General features: G+C 42.5%; 1 protein-coding gene across 1 annotated transcript in view; it reads right to left on the bottom strand.

Annotated features, from left to right (window-relative positions):
• The window catches only part of RIPOR2 (RHO family interacting cell polarization regulator 2), a 107,094-nt gene that overhangs the window by 30,922 nt on the left and 59,419 nt on the right, over positions 1-16,753 (bottom strand). The window contains exons 3-8 of the mRNA XM_068960628.1: positions 14,693-14,848; positions 13,908-13,986; positions 12,169-12,192; positions 10,718-10,771; positions 6,736-6,885; positions 2,370-2,433 (exon numbers count right to left, since the gene is read on the bottom strand). Of these exons, the coding sequence (XP_068816729.1) occupies positions 2,370-2,433; positions 6,736-6,885; positions 10,718-10,771; positions 12,169-12,192; positions 13,908-13,986; positions 14,693-14,848 (527 nt within the window). The remainder of the gene's footprint in view (positions 1-2,369; positions 2,434-6,735; positions 6,886-10,717; positions 10,772-12,168; positions 12,193-13,907; positions 13,987-14,692; positions 14,849-16,753) is intronic.

Below are 16,753 nucleotides of genomic sequence, written 5' to 3'. Positions count from 1 at the left end.
CAAACTGGTGCATTTGATAACAATGTCAGGGGATATATGATACTGCCTGTGTTAACAGTGAGACGATGGGTGTGACAGGAATTTCTCTCAGCTGTGAGACCCTAGATTGTGCTAGCCTGTGTGGCTGATGCCTCGAGAGCTGGAAGGAGAGAGAAGTGTTCTCTGCGAAACGCTGACCCAGGACAGTAGTTTTCCAGAAGCAGGCTGCTGATAGAATCATCCTGAGGATGAAAAATACACACATTCCAGGGCCCCGCCCTGACATGCTGAGAGGGGGGCAGGGCCCGAGTGGTTTCAGAACCACTGGCTCAGGTGAGGACTCAAAATGGAGAGGATGGACTGAAAATCCGGAAAAACACAGATGCCGCACCTCAGCAGTGAGTTAAGTGTTGAGACTTCATACTGAATAACAGACTGATCGGCAATGGCATTTGCTGGAGAGAAGAACAAAGCCGCGTGGGCATCTGAGGGTCAAGATCGTGTGGACTGGCAGGTATACTCATACAGAGAAGCTCTCCAGGCATCAAACTTGACAGAAAAATCTCTCTCCTGAGATAGGTGACTCATTGGAAAATGAAGCTTTCCTGTTGAACGCTTTTTTAAAAAAGCGCCCCTTTCCTACTCCCTTGATGGCAAAAAGTAGACAAGAGGGTGATTAAACCCCCACTAGCAACCCAGGGTGCAGCTGCTAAGACACCTCAGCAAAGGAAAGGTGCACACACCAGCCGTTCTCCCTGCGGTGAGTGGGCGAATGGCCCAGACTCAGAAGGAAGAAGGACCTGCTGTGATGGCTGCTCGTTGGAGAGCCCTGCTGGCTGCTGGACTGGTAGCCTGACACCTGGGGGATGCTCTGTTTTCTAAGCTTTCTAGAGCTTTTTTTTGTCTTGAAGATGCTAGTGGTGCAAACTGACACTGCTTCTAGGGTAGAACTTTCTGGAGTCAATACCAGAAAGGCGGTGGGAAAATGCACAGTCCTCTGGGAGAGTTAATATTAAAAAGCATTTAAAAATGAAGAACTTGGTATGTTGTTTACAGGAAGGGCTTCCCTGGTGGTTCAGATGCTAAAGTGCTTGTCTGCAATGCAGGAGACCTGGGTTTGATGCTTGGGTTGGGAAGATCCCCTGGAGAAGGAAATGGCAGCCCACTCCAGTACTCTTGCCTGGAAAACCCCATGGACAGAGGAGCCTGGTAGGCTACAGTCCATGGGGTCACAAAGAGTTGGGCACGGCTGAGAGACTTCACTTTACAGGAAAGTAGAGCATAAGTACTCTTGCCTGGAAAATCCCATGGATGGAGGAGTCTGGTAGGGTGCAGTCCATGGGTCGCTAAGAGTCGGACACGACTGAGCGACTTCACTTTCACTTTTCACTTTCATGCATTGGAGATGGAAATGGCAACCCACTCCAGTGTTCTTGCCTGGAGAATCCCAGGGACGGGGGAGCCTGGTGGGCTGCTGTCTATGGGGTCACACAGATTCAGACACAACTGAAGCGACTTAGCAGCAGCAGCAGAGCATAAATGAACAAACTTAATAACACCAAGAAGCCAAAAGACAAGTCTAGAGTGTGGGATATTCTGTACAACAGTGGCTTCAATGTAGTAAGTCAATAGTAAGAAAACAAAACAAAACAGGGTGGGGTCTGTTTTAGATAAAAAGCAAACTAAAAAGAGATACTTGATGACCAGTCACAATGTGTGGACCTAGTGTGGATCCTGATTTGAACAAACCAACTATACAACTCATTTTTAAGATGACTGGGCCATTTGCCAATGGAATGGATTCATAACAAAGGCATGTTCATTTTATTAGAAGTGACAATACTTGGCATGTGGTGATGTAAGATGCCCTATTATTTTTTCCCCTGACAGCACCACGCAGCTTGTGGGATCTTAGTTCCCTGAGCAGGGATTGAACCTGGGCCCTCAGCACTGAGAGCACAGAATCCCAACCACTGGACCACCAGAGAGGTCCCAAGATGTCCCTGTTCTTTAAGAGAGGCATATTGCAGTCTACAGGGGGAGACTCCCACATATGAGTTTTATTTTATCAAAGGAAAAACAAAGACAAGGAAGCAGATGAAGCAAAGGTGGCAAAACCTTGCTAATTATTAAATCAAGGTGATGGGTCTATGGGGGTTCCTTGTGATATTCTCTCCATGTTTGTGTATGTTTGAGATCCTGTCATAGTAAATATTGAAGTGTGTAGGCAAGGCTCAGGATGAGAAGGTTCTGGAGCATCAATAAATTAAGTGGGGAAGGCTAAGAGAAGGTGGCCTAGTATCTGTGCAAGGACAATAGAGTATGTGATGTGACGCCTGGAGGAGCTCTGCAGGGCTGACGCCCGCCTCTCTAAACAGAGGGGAGGATACCTTTCATCTTGATGGAGAACTCCCCCAGCTGCTTCTCCAGCTCCGCTTCAATGGCGCACATGTTCTAGAAAGAGCACAGGGGACCAGTGTTAGAACGAAGCTTCTCTCAAAGCACACCACGTTCTCATAACCACTGCTCAAACAAGAGGCATTTACCTGTTTGTGATGAGTTACACGACCCTGCTCGTGGAGCAATCTTGACAAAATGTTTTATCTAAGCCTAAATGAGCCTTCTAGTGTGGGGGAAATTTAGAGCACAGGAGACCAAATTAACTTATAAACAGTCAGATAGATCTGGAATGTGGGAGATTCTAAAAGAACTGGCCTGGATTATATAAAAACACAGTAGTACTACTGGATAGAAATTCTAGTTAAAAGCGATTAAAGAGACATAACAACCAAATGTAACGTGTTAACTCTGATTCCATCCTGATTTGAAAGTAAATAAAGTAAAAGAGTTATGAAAGACATTATTGGACCAAATAAGAGAAATCTGAAAATGTACAGGATGTTAGATCATTCTATTCAATGACTGGTAATTAATATTCTTTGTTGTGATAATGGTGTGTGGTTTTGCAAAGAATACATGTGTTACGTAGGTTCTCATTAAAGCATCCGTGCTAAAATATTTATGGGGTGAAATGTCACATTATTTACCACTTACTATCGAATGACTTAGTAAAAAGGGAAAAAAACTGAGTATATGCAAGAGAAGGAAAGCAAATATGGCAAAACATTAGCAACTGGTAAGTCTAAATAAAGTAATATGACGGTCGACATTCTAGTCTTTAGTTTTCTGTAGGTTTGAAAATTTTCTTTACAATAATTTGGAGTCAAAAGAGCTGAGAAGTTCAACTGTACTCCAAGCGAGTGAGGCAGGATTCCTGCTGCCGTGCCAGGAGGCCCCCAGAATGACTCTTGGGTTTGACAAACGTCCTCTCCTCGTCTAATGTTGAAGGAACAGTGGAAGCAAAGGAGCGTCACCATCTCTGCCTGTGGTTAGATGTCTAACCACCCAGCCTACTTCCTCAGTGTCTGAGGACCTAAACAACAGAGCAGCTACAGTTAGAAATCAAGAGGAAAAAGCGCTGTGGCTGGGGGCTGCCCCCATGGAGGCCCTCCTGCAGGGGCCAGTTTAAGCTTCGGGTGGTAGCTCAGCTGGTAAAGAATCCACCTGCAATGCAAGAGACCCTGGTTCGATTCCTGGGTTGGGAAGATCTGCTGGAGAAGGGATAGGCTACCCACCCCAGTATTCTTGGGCTTCCCTAGTGACTCAGACGGTAAAGAATCTGCCTGCGGTTCAGGAGACCTGGGTTTGATCCCTTGGTTGGGAAGATCCCTGGGAGAACAGCATGGCAACTCACTCCAGTATTCTTGCCTGGAGAATCCCATGGACAGAGGAGCCTGGTGGGCTACAGTCCATGACAGAGCGACTAAGCATAGCACACAGCTGTCACCTCTGGTGTTCGAAGCAGAAGGCCCTGTGCCAGCCTCCTGCACACGCTTTCGCCGCCCCCTGCCCCACACAGACACCCAGGGGCAGTATCTGCAGGCTCTCCCCCCATCACATTTTGGGGGCTCGGGCCTGTGGCCTGGGCAGATCAGTGAGCATGGACAAGGGCTGCTTCCATATGCTATCCTTTATTTTGTATTGGGGTACAGCCAATTAACAATGTTGTGAGAGTTTCAGGTGGCGAGTGAAGGGATTCAGCCATACATACACATGTATTCATTCTCCCCTAAACTCCCCTCCCATCCTGGCTGAGGGGTTGCTTCCATTTGGATTTTGTTTGCAGAAGGCTTCAGGATTGACTTGCAAGCTAGGAGTTCTGACTCTTAAACGTCAGTACCTCAAATAGCTCAGAAAGTTGGGGAAAATTTCCTGAGGTTGAACTCTGTGCAGCTGGAAAGTTTTGAAAACAAAGTCTCAGTTTTGTAAACCAATTTTCTTCCTCTGAGCACTGGGTGTCTCTGGGAAGGAATGCATTACTGTTTCTAGAAATCTATCAACAATGTTATCATACATGTCAGGACTGTGACCAGCCTTTAGGAAACTTGGTGGGGGCAGAGGACAGCTAGTTTAACAGCTGAGGACACCCACAGTCAGAACTGTCTTCTGTCTCCCCCAGGCAGCTGCTGCCATTGCAAAAGGCTCCCAGAACCATCAATTCCTAAACCCTCTTTGTGATAATATCCCTGTTTTTTTTGTGGTTATGTGAAGACACAAATCCATCTGATGTCAAGTGAGGTAGGAAGCTACCAATGTCCTGGCCTTCCTTCTCCTCTTGCTGAAATTACACAACAACCTTGAATTTGTGAGCAAATATGATGTCGTGTCTTGGCACCTGACCAGGGGTGGTTATTTCTTTTTCTTTTCCTTAAAGCTTTTTATTTTATATTGGGTATAACCAACTAACAATAATGGTGATAGTTTCAGGTAGACAGCAAAGGGATTCAGCCATACACATATAAGTATCCATTCTCCCCCGAACTCCCTTCCCATCCAGGCTGTCATGTAACACTGAGCAGGGTTCCACGGGTGGGTTTTTCTGCAACACCCTACAAAAGTTTTGGGACAGGCACAGGCCGCTGCTCTTTCTTCGGCGTGTGTACTGAAAATGGCCACTCTCACTGGCAACTGCTCTTTTGACTTCAGAGATGTGTGGAAACGAGGTCACCTGAACTAGGGCTGCTTCTAAGCCAGAGATTCTTAGCCTGTGCTCCATCAACTTGGATGAGGGAAAAAAGGAAAAGTCATGTTGCTATTTCCACTAACCTCTAACTGAAATCTAGTATGTCTGTATATCATGAATGGAGAAAACAAGCCACAGCCATACGACTGGGACCTGGTAAAAGTCTACGTTTATGTTACATCAACTGTTGCAGGCATCCTGAGAAATCATTTCAATACTTTGAAATTTCAGTAGTTATTGGAGCCGTTGCTAAATCTTATAGTTTGATGTGTTCATAAAGCAGCAGTCTTGTACTGTACCACACATTTGGTTTCAAAAATATTTTGATCACTGTGCTGACAATACTGAATTAACTATATTTCAATATCATTTGTTTCCTTTGAATTACTATGGGCTTTATTTCATGCATTCAAAAAGTATTCTCCCAAAAGGGGAACTTAGGTGAAGAAGCCCTGCTTTAAGCCATGAAAAAAGACAAAGTTGGTTCAGACAAGAGGCAGGGCTGGAGGGTTACACAGGAAATGACCCTGCGGCAAGTCATCTAAGACGTCCCTCCTGTCCCAGGGCTGAGACAGATGCTCAGACCTGGGAACTGTCCAGTAGACCCTCATCAGGCTGATGACTTCATTCATGACATTGGATCTCCGAACAAAGACACATGGGACAGTGAGAAGGTTTTAATAATTCAGTCATTTCATCTCAGACACTGCTATCAGGTGACCCCTGGAGGAGCGAAGACCTCTCTGTGTCATATGTCTGGGCCCCAGAGACCTTCAGAAAGCAGGAAAGCGTGCTTCTGTTCATGACTCTTTCTTCCCTCCTTTACGATAGAGCGGAAATTTCTTACAATAAAATAATCATAGGCAGGAGGTTAGTAAACCCAACATCCAGGGTGGCCATCTTAACCACAAGGTCTGTTCAATTTGCAGGGATAAAGCTAGAAAGGATTGTACACTTCAGAGAATCTGGAAGTGCATTTCAATGAGCAGAACCAGCACATCTGCGGCTCATTCATTTGCTGACCTTTTTAACATGCCTTTGTAGTCTACTTGTGCATAGAATGTACACATAAAGAAGCAGGACACTTGTCCTGGGAACAGCTTCAGAGCATTTAAAATCCTGTGGATTTGCAAGCCCATGAACACGCCTATTACAACGACACCAGGAGGGGGCGTGCTTGACAGGTGAAGCTCACAGACCAAGACAGTCATGTGCTCTGGCGTTTACAGAAGGCGCTGAATCAAAATACCACGAATGATACCACCCAAGAGACATTTTTAAAACTGCACTGATGGCCTCAAGAAAATGCAAGACGTGCAAACAGCAAAACTTCTCTCTCTAAAGAGTGAAATGAGCTTGCAGGCTGCCTGGTTCTTGGGATGTTTGTGCGCTTAGTCGCTTTAGTCGTGTCCGACTCTTTGTGACCCGATGGACTGTAGCCTGCCAGGCTCCTCTGTCCATGGGATTCTCCAGGCAAGAATACTGGAGTGGGTTTCCATGCCCTCCTCCATGGGATCTTCCCAACCCAGGGATGGAACGTGTGTCTCTTACATCTCCTGCATTGGCAGGTGGGTTCATTACCACTAGCACCACCTGGGAAGCCCTATGGTTCTTGACAATTCAATTCAGGTCAGGACAGGTGGAGTTCAGCAGCCGAGCAGGCTGGCACATACCTCTGTGTACTCTTTGTAGCTCCGGTTGATCTCTGACAGGCTCTCGCGGGCAGCTTTGCTGGCAGGTGACGTTGCAAAGGCTTGCTTCATTTTACTGGCACCATCTTGGAGGCGTCTTTGGATACAATAAGCTTCATAGAGCTCATCTACCTGCCAGAATCAAAACAAAACAAGAACACGATCAATATTTATCACACTTGAAGGAAGTAACACAGGCCATTGCTAAGAGTTCAATATACTTTATGTTTCTGAACTCAAAAGGAGACTCTTGTAGAAGCGCTATCCTTTCTAGACAGACCCATCATTTTTGTTTCAGCCACTAAGATCCATTTTCTATCTCAAACCAGATTTTACTCTGAGCTTTCTTTTCAAATGGCATGGAATGAAAATGAACTTAACACTGGTGGACCACGTGAGATAAGGTTTAGATAATGAGGACAGGAGTCTTTTACACAAGGAACAAACACTGGAAGAGTGTGTACAGTATCACACTGATGTGAAGACCTTGCATATACTGGGCTATTATCACTTTATTTTAAGAGCATCACCAGGTGATAGTCACACATCCAGATTTAGAATTCTTTTTAAAAAGAACCTGAGACTATTTATGGAAAATGATTTTTGTAAAGATGTGGCTCAACAAAAGACAGAAAACAATGGTAAGTTATTTTTTAAATTACAGTGAAGCATGATTGTCAAAACTTATCAAACTAAACGTAAGAACTGTGACATTTTTGGCACGTAAATTATACCACAATTAAAAACATAAATGGGAGGAATGGAAATGAGCATTTCTCTGCAATACCTCTATGCTTAGGCTTCTAAATAATAATATACTCTTTGCAAGTGGTTATTGATCATACTCATTAGATAAGCCTGACAGTCACTTAATACTTCTCAGGCAGTAATTCTCCATCAATCCAAGGTGATTGTGATATTCAAGGGACATCTGGCAATATCTGCAGACATTTTCCAATGTCACATCTGGGAGGTGCTGCTAGGATCTAGTGGGCAGAGGCCAGGGATGCTGCTAAACATCACAGAGGACAGCCCCCTACAGCAAGGAATTATCCCCAAATGTCAAGAGTGCCTACACTGAGAAAACCTAAAGTTCTTCCAGATATTTATCTCTACAGTCTCTTGTGATATTTTCAGTTATCAACACACCAACCTCAGTTAACTATAGGAATTTTCATGCAGATTAAAAAGCATGATATCACAAGATATTCTATGTTCTGGGAGGCAGTTATCTACCTAGGACTACTTGAATTTTTCATTTCAGTACAAACTGTTCTCTCTAAAAGGAGGCTATAGCTGTGGATTCAGAAGAAGGTGGAGATGAATATGATGGATTTCAGCATTTAAGATTCCCCTTTCGTCCTGAAGGGAAACTTTTGGCTAATCACTAAAAAGCATTACTACTACTACCTGTTAATGGTGTAATTTTCCACAGTTCTCTCTCTATACAGATGTCAGTGATGCTTAGCTGAGTACATGAATGTTGAGAGACTGAAGATGATTCCCTTGGTTAAAGGATTCTTTGCTGCTCTTTGACAATTCACTCCACTTTTCTGAGAGGAATCGTCAAAACTCTGTAAGGAACAACAGTCTTTCATCTTTGGGGTTGGTGGATTTGTCCCTGAATAAGAGGGAGGTATAGGACCCAAGGGATGGTGGCATATCTGATGATAAGATCCTTTGGCTGGTGACTGGCATCGAGGGTGGTTTCCATACATTCAAACTAAGACTCAGTTGGTGAGCTTGTTAAAATGTTGATGCCCAGGCCTCACTCTGAGACGCTGATTTAGTAGGTTAGGGATGGGTGAGGAGTTTGAAAATTTAAATAAACGGTGCAGATTGTCTGATGTGCCTGGTACCCTGGAGACTTAAGAAACACAGGAGCTGATACCTCTTCTGATGCGGGCCTGGCTGCCTCATCTGTGTAGCCTCCTGAGGGACTGGCCCTTCAGCCTCTTTCCCAAAGACGCTGAGACTGTAATCCTCTTAATAAGGAAACTGTTCACTGGACCACTGGTATAGTCCTAATGAGTATACTACTTTGCATTTAAATAATAGTTTATCTTGTTTTCATTTATTTTTAAAATACTTTATTTTTATTTATTTTTAATTTTTATTTTATATTGGAGTATCATTGATTAACAATGTTAGTTTCAGGTGTACAGCAAAGTGATTCAGTTACACATATTTATTGTCATTTAAATATTAGTCTATCCTAGCCAAATGGAGTTAACCTTTCACATAAAGGATAACTAAGCAGGGGTTTAGTTATCTTTGGGGTTGGTGGATTTAGGTGGTTGCACTCACCTAAGCAGAAGCTGTAGGCAAGAATTTGTCTCACCTATAAGTTAGCAGTGTGTGTGTGTGTGTGTGTGTGTGTGTGTGTGTGTGTGAGTCGCTCAGTTGTGTCTGACTCTTTGCGACTCCACAGACTGTAGCCTACCAGGCTCCTTTGTCCATGAGATTCTCCAGGCAAGAATACTGGAGTGGATTGCCATAACCTTCTCCAGAGGATCTTCCCAACCCAGGGATCAAACCCTGGTCTCCTGCATTGCAAGCAGATTCTTTACCGTTTGAGCTACAGGAAGTCCTGTAAGTCAGCAGTGACTCTCATCAAATGACCGGAGTCAATAAAATGTAACTTGTTAGGATTTGTTAGGCATCCATGCATAAGGTGCCACAGATAGGGGGTTACTAACCTTTAATAACCACTAAGATTGTTATGTCTTACAATGATGGATATGAGATGGATAAATACATTTTTTCCTAATACTAATTCTGTTTTCTTGCTATTTTCCCAACTAAACAGAGTAATTTCAAAGGTCACCTGCCACATAAATATCTTCTAATGGATATCATTGTTTTACTTATTGAGTTGAACAGAAATAGGAGCGATTTCAGATTTACCAAGGTAATAAATATCTTTCAAAGTAGGGATGTACAAAGGCAGTACCCCATACACACGTTTACAGACATATAAATCATCACAGAATTCTAAACTGGAAAGGATTCTTCGGGTCATCTAGACTGACTACATGCAGCTCCACGCTCACCACACAGAGTGGGAAATTAAGGTCCACCTAGATGACACAGCCCAGTGAGTATGTGGCAGAGACAGAAGTAAACCTGAGACTTCTGACTCCTAGTAGAGAGAACAGCTAAAACCGCCAGTCTCCACACTTGGAAGATGAGTGGGTGCCTCTGATGGGTGCATATAACAGGAATTGCTGATAGTGTGATTCAGCTGCCCTCTAAAGGAAACTGTTTCTAGGTTATGCCAATATTGCCGACAGTATCCAGAATGACGGGGGATAGTCCCACTACATGCTAGGGTGGTGGGACCATCAGTCAGCTATTTGTAGGGTTCAGGGCTGGATATCAGGGACCCTGACAAACTGGAGTACACAGAGGGAAGCAATGAGGATGAAAAGGAACTTGGAAACCAAGCCACGTGAAGAAGAGTGGAAGAAACTTAAGTAAGCATGAGAAAGATTGAGGGAGCTATGCTGCAGCTGTGGTTAAGTATTTTAATAGGCCTTGATAAAGAAGATTATGGGGGTTCCTTCTTTATCAAGGAAGGATACGGAACCGTTATATGTGGGACCTAAATGTCAAGTTAAGCAAGTGTGAAGATTTTCGTAGGGTCAGTCTGGTGCAATCTTATCTCTGACCAGACCACACTGAGGCTGAATTCTACACTAGTCACTGGGCACGCTGCACAGGAAACACTTACTAAATATCTGTTGAACTGAAGCAGAGGGAAAAATGTGCTAGATCATCAGGCTCTCCATTCTTATTTTTTCCCTCCAACTTTACTGACTGTTGGAGGATTTAACTGCTAATCAGGCTAGGAATCAACTGGATAAGAAATTCTCCATGACTAGATGCTATGTTCAGGCCAAAGGTATACTGATTAGTGACTGAGAACTGAAAAACAGGCAAAGACAAGAGAAATGTCAATTACCTTACTGATGTGAAACTCCAGGCGTCTCATGTATCTTTCGATCGTTTTAATTTGCTGGAATTAAAAGAAGTTTGAAAAAGTACAGACATTTACAGTTTCACTGATTAGACACATGTAGCTATTTATTAAAGGTTTTTATTTTACAACTTTATTTATTTTTGGCTGTGCTGGGTCTTTGCTGCTGCCTGGACTTTCCCCTAGTTGCAGTAAGTGGGGGCTATTCTCTAGTCGTGGTGCAAGGGCTGCTCCTTGCGGTGGCTTCTCGTTGCAGACCATGGGTGCTAGGATGCTCAAGCTTCAGTAGTTGCAGTTCCCAGGCTTTAGAGCACAAGCTCAACATCTGTGCTGCACAGGCTTAGTTGCTCCACCGCATGTGGGGGGTTTCTGGACCAGGGATCCCAGGGATGGGACTTGTGTCCCCTGTATTGGCAGGTGGATTCTTTACCACTGAGCCACCAGGAAAGCCCTGTGTGGCTATCTTTATTATCTCATACTCAAAAATACCAGAAATTGTTAACTATTTCCCCTTTCTTCCTATCTCGGTTACTACTTTAAAAGATTCTCTAGTATCAACTTAGACCGTATTTTTTAAAAATACTGAAGACACACGCTGAAAGATGAACTTGAGCTAGCTTTTTGAATCCTTATGTTTAACATCAAGGGAGGCCAAACAAATTGAATTTCCTGGATTTCTGGCAGGACAGTATCATATTGGAGTATACTTAAATTCCTTCATAATGACATTTTATCAGTTCAAAGATGAACTCACCCCCATTTTAATGTTTCTGAAATTGGGGTGCATTTTACAACCGCTGCTGTCTGTGTCTGCCTCAAGATAATCATAGTTGGTTTTGTGTCACCTCTTCCATTTCAGTTATAAATACTAAATTTAATTACCCTTTAAAATATTTGCAGATTATACTAGGATTCAGCATCAAAGGTCTCAAATATATAGAAAGGCATGGAAAGAGACAACATTGTATATAACTTTAAAAAATATGTACATTTAAAATAGGTCTAAGAGAGTTTGTCACTAAATGTAAAATACACTTAAGTGAAAAGAAAGAAATGTGTCACAGTTTACCTGGAATCACTCTTTTTCTTAGTGGCACATAAGATAATGATGTATTTTCCAATCACAGATGTCTTCCATTTGATGAAATATGATAGTTCCCATTTAGAGAGAACACAGGTATGGACCTTTAAACCCTTGGAAAATTCTTAAACTTACTAGCACACTGAGAAGCCCTGAAACCAGGTGGCATTTTTATAAAAGTGACCTTAAACACATTATTGAGTCTGTAGATCATAGTGCTTACATCATCCTCATTAGATAAACGCATGAACTCTTTCTCTAGGACCTTAACTGGACCTAAGAGGAGATTGCTGACTTCTCAGAAATGAAGGGTTTTTTTCCCCAGCAATGCCCTGAACACAGAACAATAACTTACCTTGTCTAGATCATACAGCACACCCTAAAATTAAAAAAAAAAAAGAGTATCCGGGTTAAAACATAGTTCCCTCAAAACCATTACTGACCCGAATCGAAGGATTTTGTCCGCATTTCTGCATTATCAGTGAAATAATGATTGACCCCAAAATGTTCTGTTGGACTTTTTACATTTGCTTTAAAAGAGCAAAAATCTGGGTTATTTTAAATACCACTAAGAATATTTTTAAGAGCTAATGTTTATTTATATTCTGTGTCTCCAGAACCCTGCCCAGTCCTCACTGCCCCCTGGGAGCTGTAAAATGTTCACTTGCTTTGAGCTCTCCTCTCTTACATAGTGAGGGGCACAAAAATTCATCTTCACTTAAAAAAATTTTTTTAATGTTAACATGAAAAATAGCAGTGATATATGTTAAAAAAGACTTGGCTTCCTGTTTAAACACATAAAAATTGATATTTAAGAAGAGTCCTTGAGAGTGGTGACAGGCTTTCCACAAATTATCTTTAAAGCATGTTTATTCCTCAGTCACAATATCACAGGAGCATCAGTACACTAAGCCCACAGCCCCCATCAGAAGAGTTGTTATGGAACACTTGGTCCCGCTGGAAGCTCCTCCATCCACACACCATTGTTCTCCAAAGAGGAACATTTGTTGCCGCTGAGGACTGTCAAGGACATTTAAACTCTGAAGGCCACTCCACAGTGAGTTCCACATAAATGGGAACATTTTATCCTTTAACATCATTAGAATATAAAACTTCAACTTTCTGTGAAGAATTTAACCCCTACCCAGCCTCTCTGTCCATGGATTTCTCCAGGCAAGACTACTGGCGTGGGCTGGGATCTTTCCAACTCAGGGATCTAACCTGGGTCTCCTGCATTGCATGCAGATTCTTCACCAACTGAGCCACTAGGGAAGTCCCTCAGCCTGCATATTTCAGGCTTTTCAGGACAAAAATATACATTTTAGCACATCTTTTAAAAAAGATAACAGCTATTCATGTATATCTGTACCTTGTGTATGTAGAGTTTTCCCGGGCTTTCTGATGCCTTGGAACATTAAGGCATATCATTTAGGACTTAACAGAATCATTTAAAATCATTAGAAACATCTCTTCAAGCAGAGAAGCCCTCACAGATTCAGAATAGAGGAAATGTGTAAGAATCTCCAACAATACCATGTGTAGTTAAAATGGTTCAAGGACTCCTCTGATTTCTCCTAACAACGGCCTCTTGAGCTTCCCTCCCCTTTCTGATATCACTCACCTATTACTTTCTAAAAACTGGAGATAAAACAAAAGTTCTGGGCTCCAAATTCCAACACTAAAAATATGGTGGTGGTGGTGTTCAGTGGCTAAGTTGTGTCCGACTCTTTGTGACCCCATGAACTGCAGCATGCCAGGCTTCCCTGGGCATCACTATCTCCCAGAGGAAAATCCCAACTTTTTATTTCCTTATATTTCTTGGGAGGAGGGGTATAGGGAGTTTTTTTTTTAAAGTATTTTTTTTCCTGATTACAAAGTTTGTCTGCATAAATATACTTGGAAAATACTGGAACATATTAAAAATAAAACATTAAGATACACATCCGGAAGCAGATGGTACTTTGCCCCTTGGATCTGCTTTTCTTGAAGCTTCCTCCTCATCCTATGCCCATCCAGTAAGACAAGTTACTTAGCAGCGCCTCCTCTCCCACCCCAAAACCCCACTGCGTTAACATCTTAACGATTAGTACCTACCAGGCGAGAGTTTCTTCTCATATCTTTTAACTGAGTTGTCAGCTTGTCCAGCTCTGTCTGGTGAACCTCCAGATACTCACTGTAAAGATAAGAGAGACGTGATCATGAACTCCATGACCACTGAGTGGAATCAGTGCTGATGCTGACCTGAACAGGGGGATTAAGAACCTGAACCTTACTCTGTGGAGTGCAGAGCTGGTGAGGGAAAGGCTCTGCATTTTTCCAAACTCTCCACATTTTGAAAGCTCTAGCAGTTGCTTCTGATATTATCCAGATAGTCTAAAAGGAGAACCCCATGAGACTGGCAGTGCAGGAAAGCAAAACCAATGAAGAGGGAGGGGTGAGTACTATGGAGTCAGTCTTGGGTCTGGGCTCATGGAATCCCATCTAAGCTCCACATGACATTGACTGTATGCGTCTCTCCACACACTAGGGAAGTTTTATTCTGGACAAACCATTGCTATAATATACTTGGGAAGGTTTTAGAACCCTTCTTTAGCAGTCTCTAGAACAGATATGCCAGTCTACCATTGTTGAAGTGAAATCCAATGCTGAGTTAAATATAAATATATTACTTTTTCAGATCTCTTTCAATGTTTGGCTATGATGGAAACCAGACAGAGTTCTTATCTTTCGGACTCATTTAAGCTTTCCTCAATTATGGTGCAATCATGCTACAGAAATAGACATTCTAAAATTATCTTACGAGACTAGCTTTTCTGACCCTCCTGCGGATTTTAGAAAGGAATAAGGTTTCAATGTATCATTAGGTTTGATGTTCTTACTCAAGTCCATTTTTCAAAGCCCTGTAGACCTCTTCCACCCTTTTAGGCTGAGGCTCTTTGGGAGGGCTGCTGTTTTTGTGTCCTAAATTGTGCATTTTCTTCAGTTTGGCCTGAGGCTTCTTGAGAGCGGAGGAATTTTCAATGAAGGAGTTACATCTATGGAAAGAGAAAAGAAAAGCTGAAATGGCTTCAGTTTCTGGCAGCCAAAGTGATCTGATCAAAGAAAAGCCTTTTAATCAGATTGTGTTTGCATTAGTGTCTTTTGGGGTAGGCAACATTCCCTTGCATATTAGTAGATCTGAGCCATCCTAAATTTTGTTTTGTGGTATTAGATTTAACTGCTGAAATCTGGAAGTTTGGCTGGGCAGTGGCTACCCAGAGTCAAAGCCTGGCTGTAGGTAATGTACACTCTGAATGAAAGCATGTTACATCACTGAATCCTCATGGGAAGCCAAGGACACACACTTCTAGGTAGAAATAATGAACAGGCAGAAGGATATAATCCAGCTAAAAAAATATGTTCACTATGTGACATCAGGTGTATGCATCTACTGAATTTGACTGGGGGGCTTCCCTGGTGGGCTCATTGGTAAAGAGTCTCCCTGCCAATGCAGGAGACATGGGTTCGATCCCTGATCCAGGAAGATCCTGCATGCTGAGGAGCAACTAAGCCCATACTCCATGCCTTGAGCCCATGCTCCACAACAAGAGAAGCCACTGCAATGAAACGCCTGAGCACGGCAACTAAAGATCAGCCCCTGCTACTGCAACTGGAGAAAGCACACCAGCAGAGTCAGCACAGCCAAACGTAAATAAACAAAATCATAAAAAGAAGGCAAATTCAACTGAGATGTGAATGCATACATCTTAAATGAGGGTCAGAGCATGACAAAGGAATAATTCTATAGGCAAGCACACCTTATTTTATTACAATTCAAAGATACTGTGTTTTTTCACAAATTGAAGACGTGCAGCAGTCCTGTGTTGTTAGATGATGGTTAGCATTTTTACCAATAAAGCATTTAATTATGGTATGTCCATTTTTTTTTAAGACATAATGCTATTATACAGTTAATAGACCACAGTGTAGTATAAATGTAACCTTTATATGCACTGGAAAACCAAAAAATTTACGTGACCCGCTTTATTATGATATTTGCTTTACTGTAGTGGTCTGGATTCAAACCTGCAGTATCTCTGAGGATAGATTTTTTTAAAAGTTTTATTGATTATTTATTTATTTATTGACTGCACTGTGAGGCTTGCAGGATCTTAGTTCCTTGATGAGGGATCGAACCCAGGTCTCAGCAGTGAAAGCACTGAGTCCTAACCATTGGACCACCAGGGAATTCCCTTAAGCTTTATTTTATGGAATAAATTTTGTTTCAGCATAACATGAAACTCAAAATCTCTATTAGTGGCAGGGAGGCAGCCTATAGTGGTAAGATGGACACATGGTAACTTAACCCCAAACTACTGATCTGATTAGGAAGCTAAGAGGCCAGACTACTCACTGACCCAGCTGTCAAGTGGAAAGCCATGACCTCTGAGTGTGGCAGGTGGGCACCTTCCAGGCTAATTCTTAGTTACCTCCCTCTGCCATCACTGTGTGTACCAAAGGGGACAACGTATGTCAGAACACATAAACCCCCTAAGAATGCAAGAACTTTATCACGTCAGACAACCTGAGCACCAACTTTATTCCATGTTACTTATTTCACTACCTGTCTTCTCTTTCTTGAGTTCCCCTAGGTTCTGTTTTAGATGAGAGGAGATACTGGGGAAAGTGAAGAATAACTTTCCCAACCCTGTGTCTGAATGACAGACATCTGCTCCTCAGGGTCAGTCTGCAGAGGCAGTCACTGCATAACTTCATACCAAAAATAATCCCCCAATTACAAATACAATGCAAATCCCCCAAATACAATGGAAATGTGCTTCAAAAAGGGGTATGGGGTGATTTCAAACTTTATTATAAAGCTACAGTAATCAAAACAGTCTGGCATGGGTCAGACTGTGACCAGTGAATAGAGATCAATGAATACAATGAATACAGTAGAG

The sequence above is a fragment of the Capricornis sumatraensis genome, chromosome 22 (assembly GCF_032405125.1).
Source record: "Capricornis sumatraensis isolate serow.1 chromosome 22, serow.2, whole genome shotgun sequence".
Classification (NCBI taxonomy): Eukaryota; Metazoa; Chordata; class Mammalia; order Artiodactyla; family Bovidae; genus Capricornis; species Capricornis sumatraensis.
Note: the sequence above shows the minus strand (reverse complement) of the source record. Positions and strands in the feature narration are given on the sequence as shown.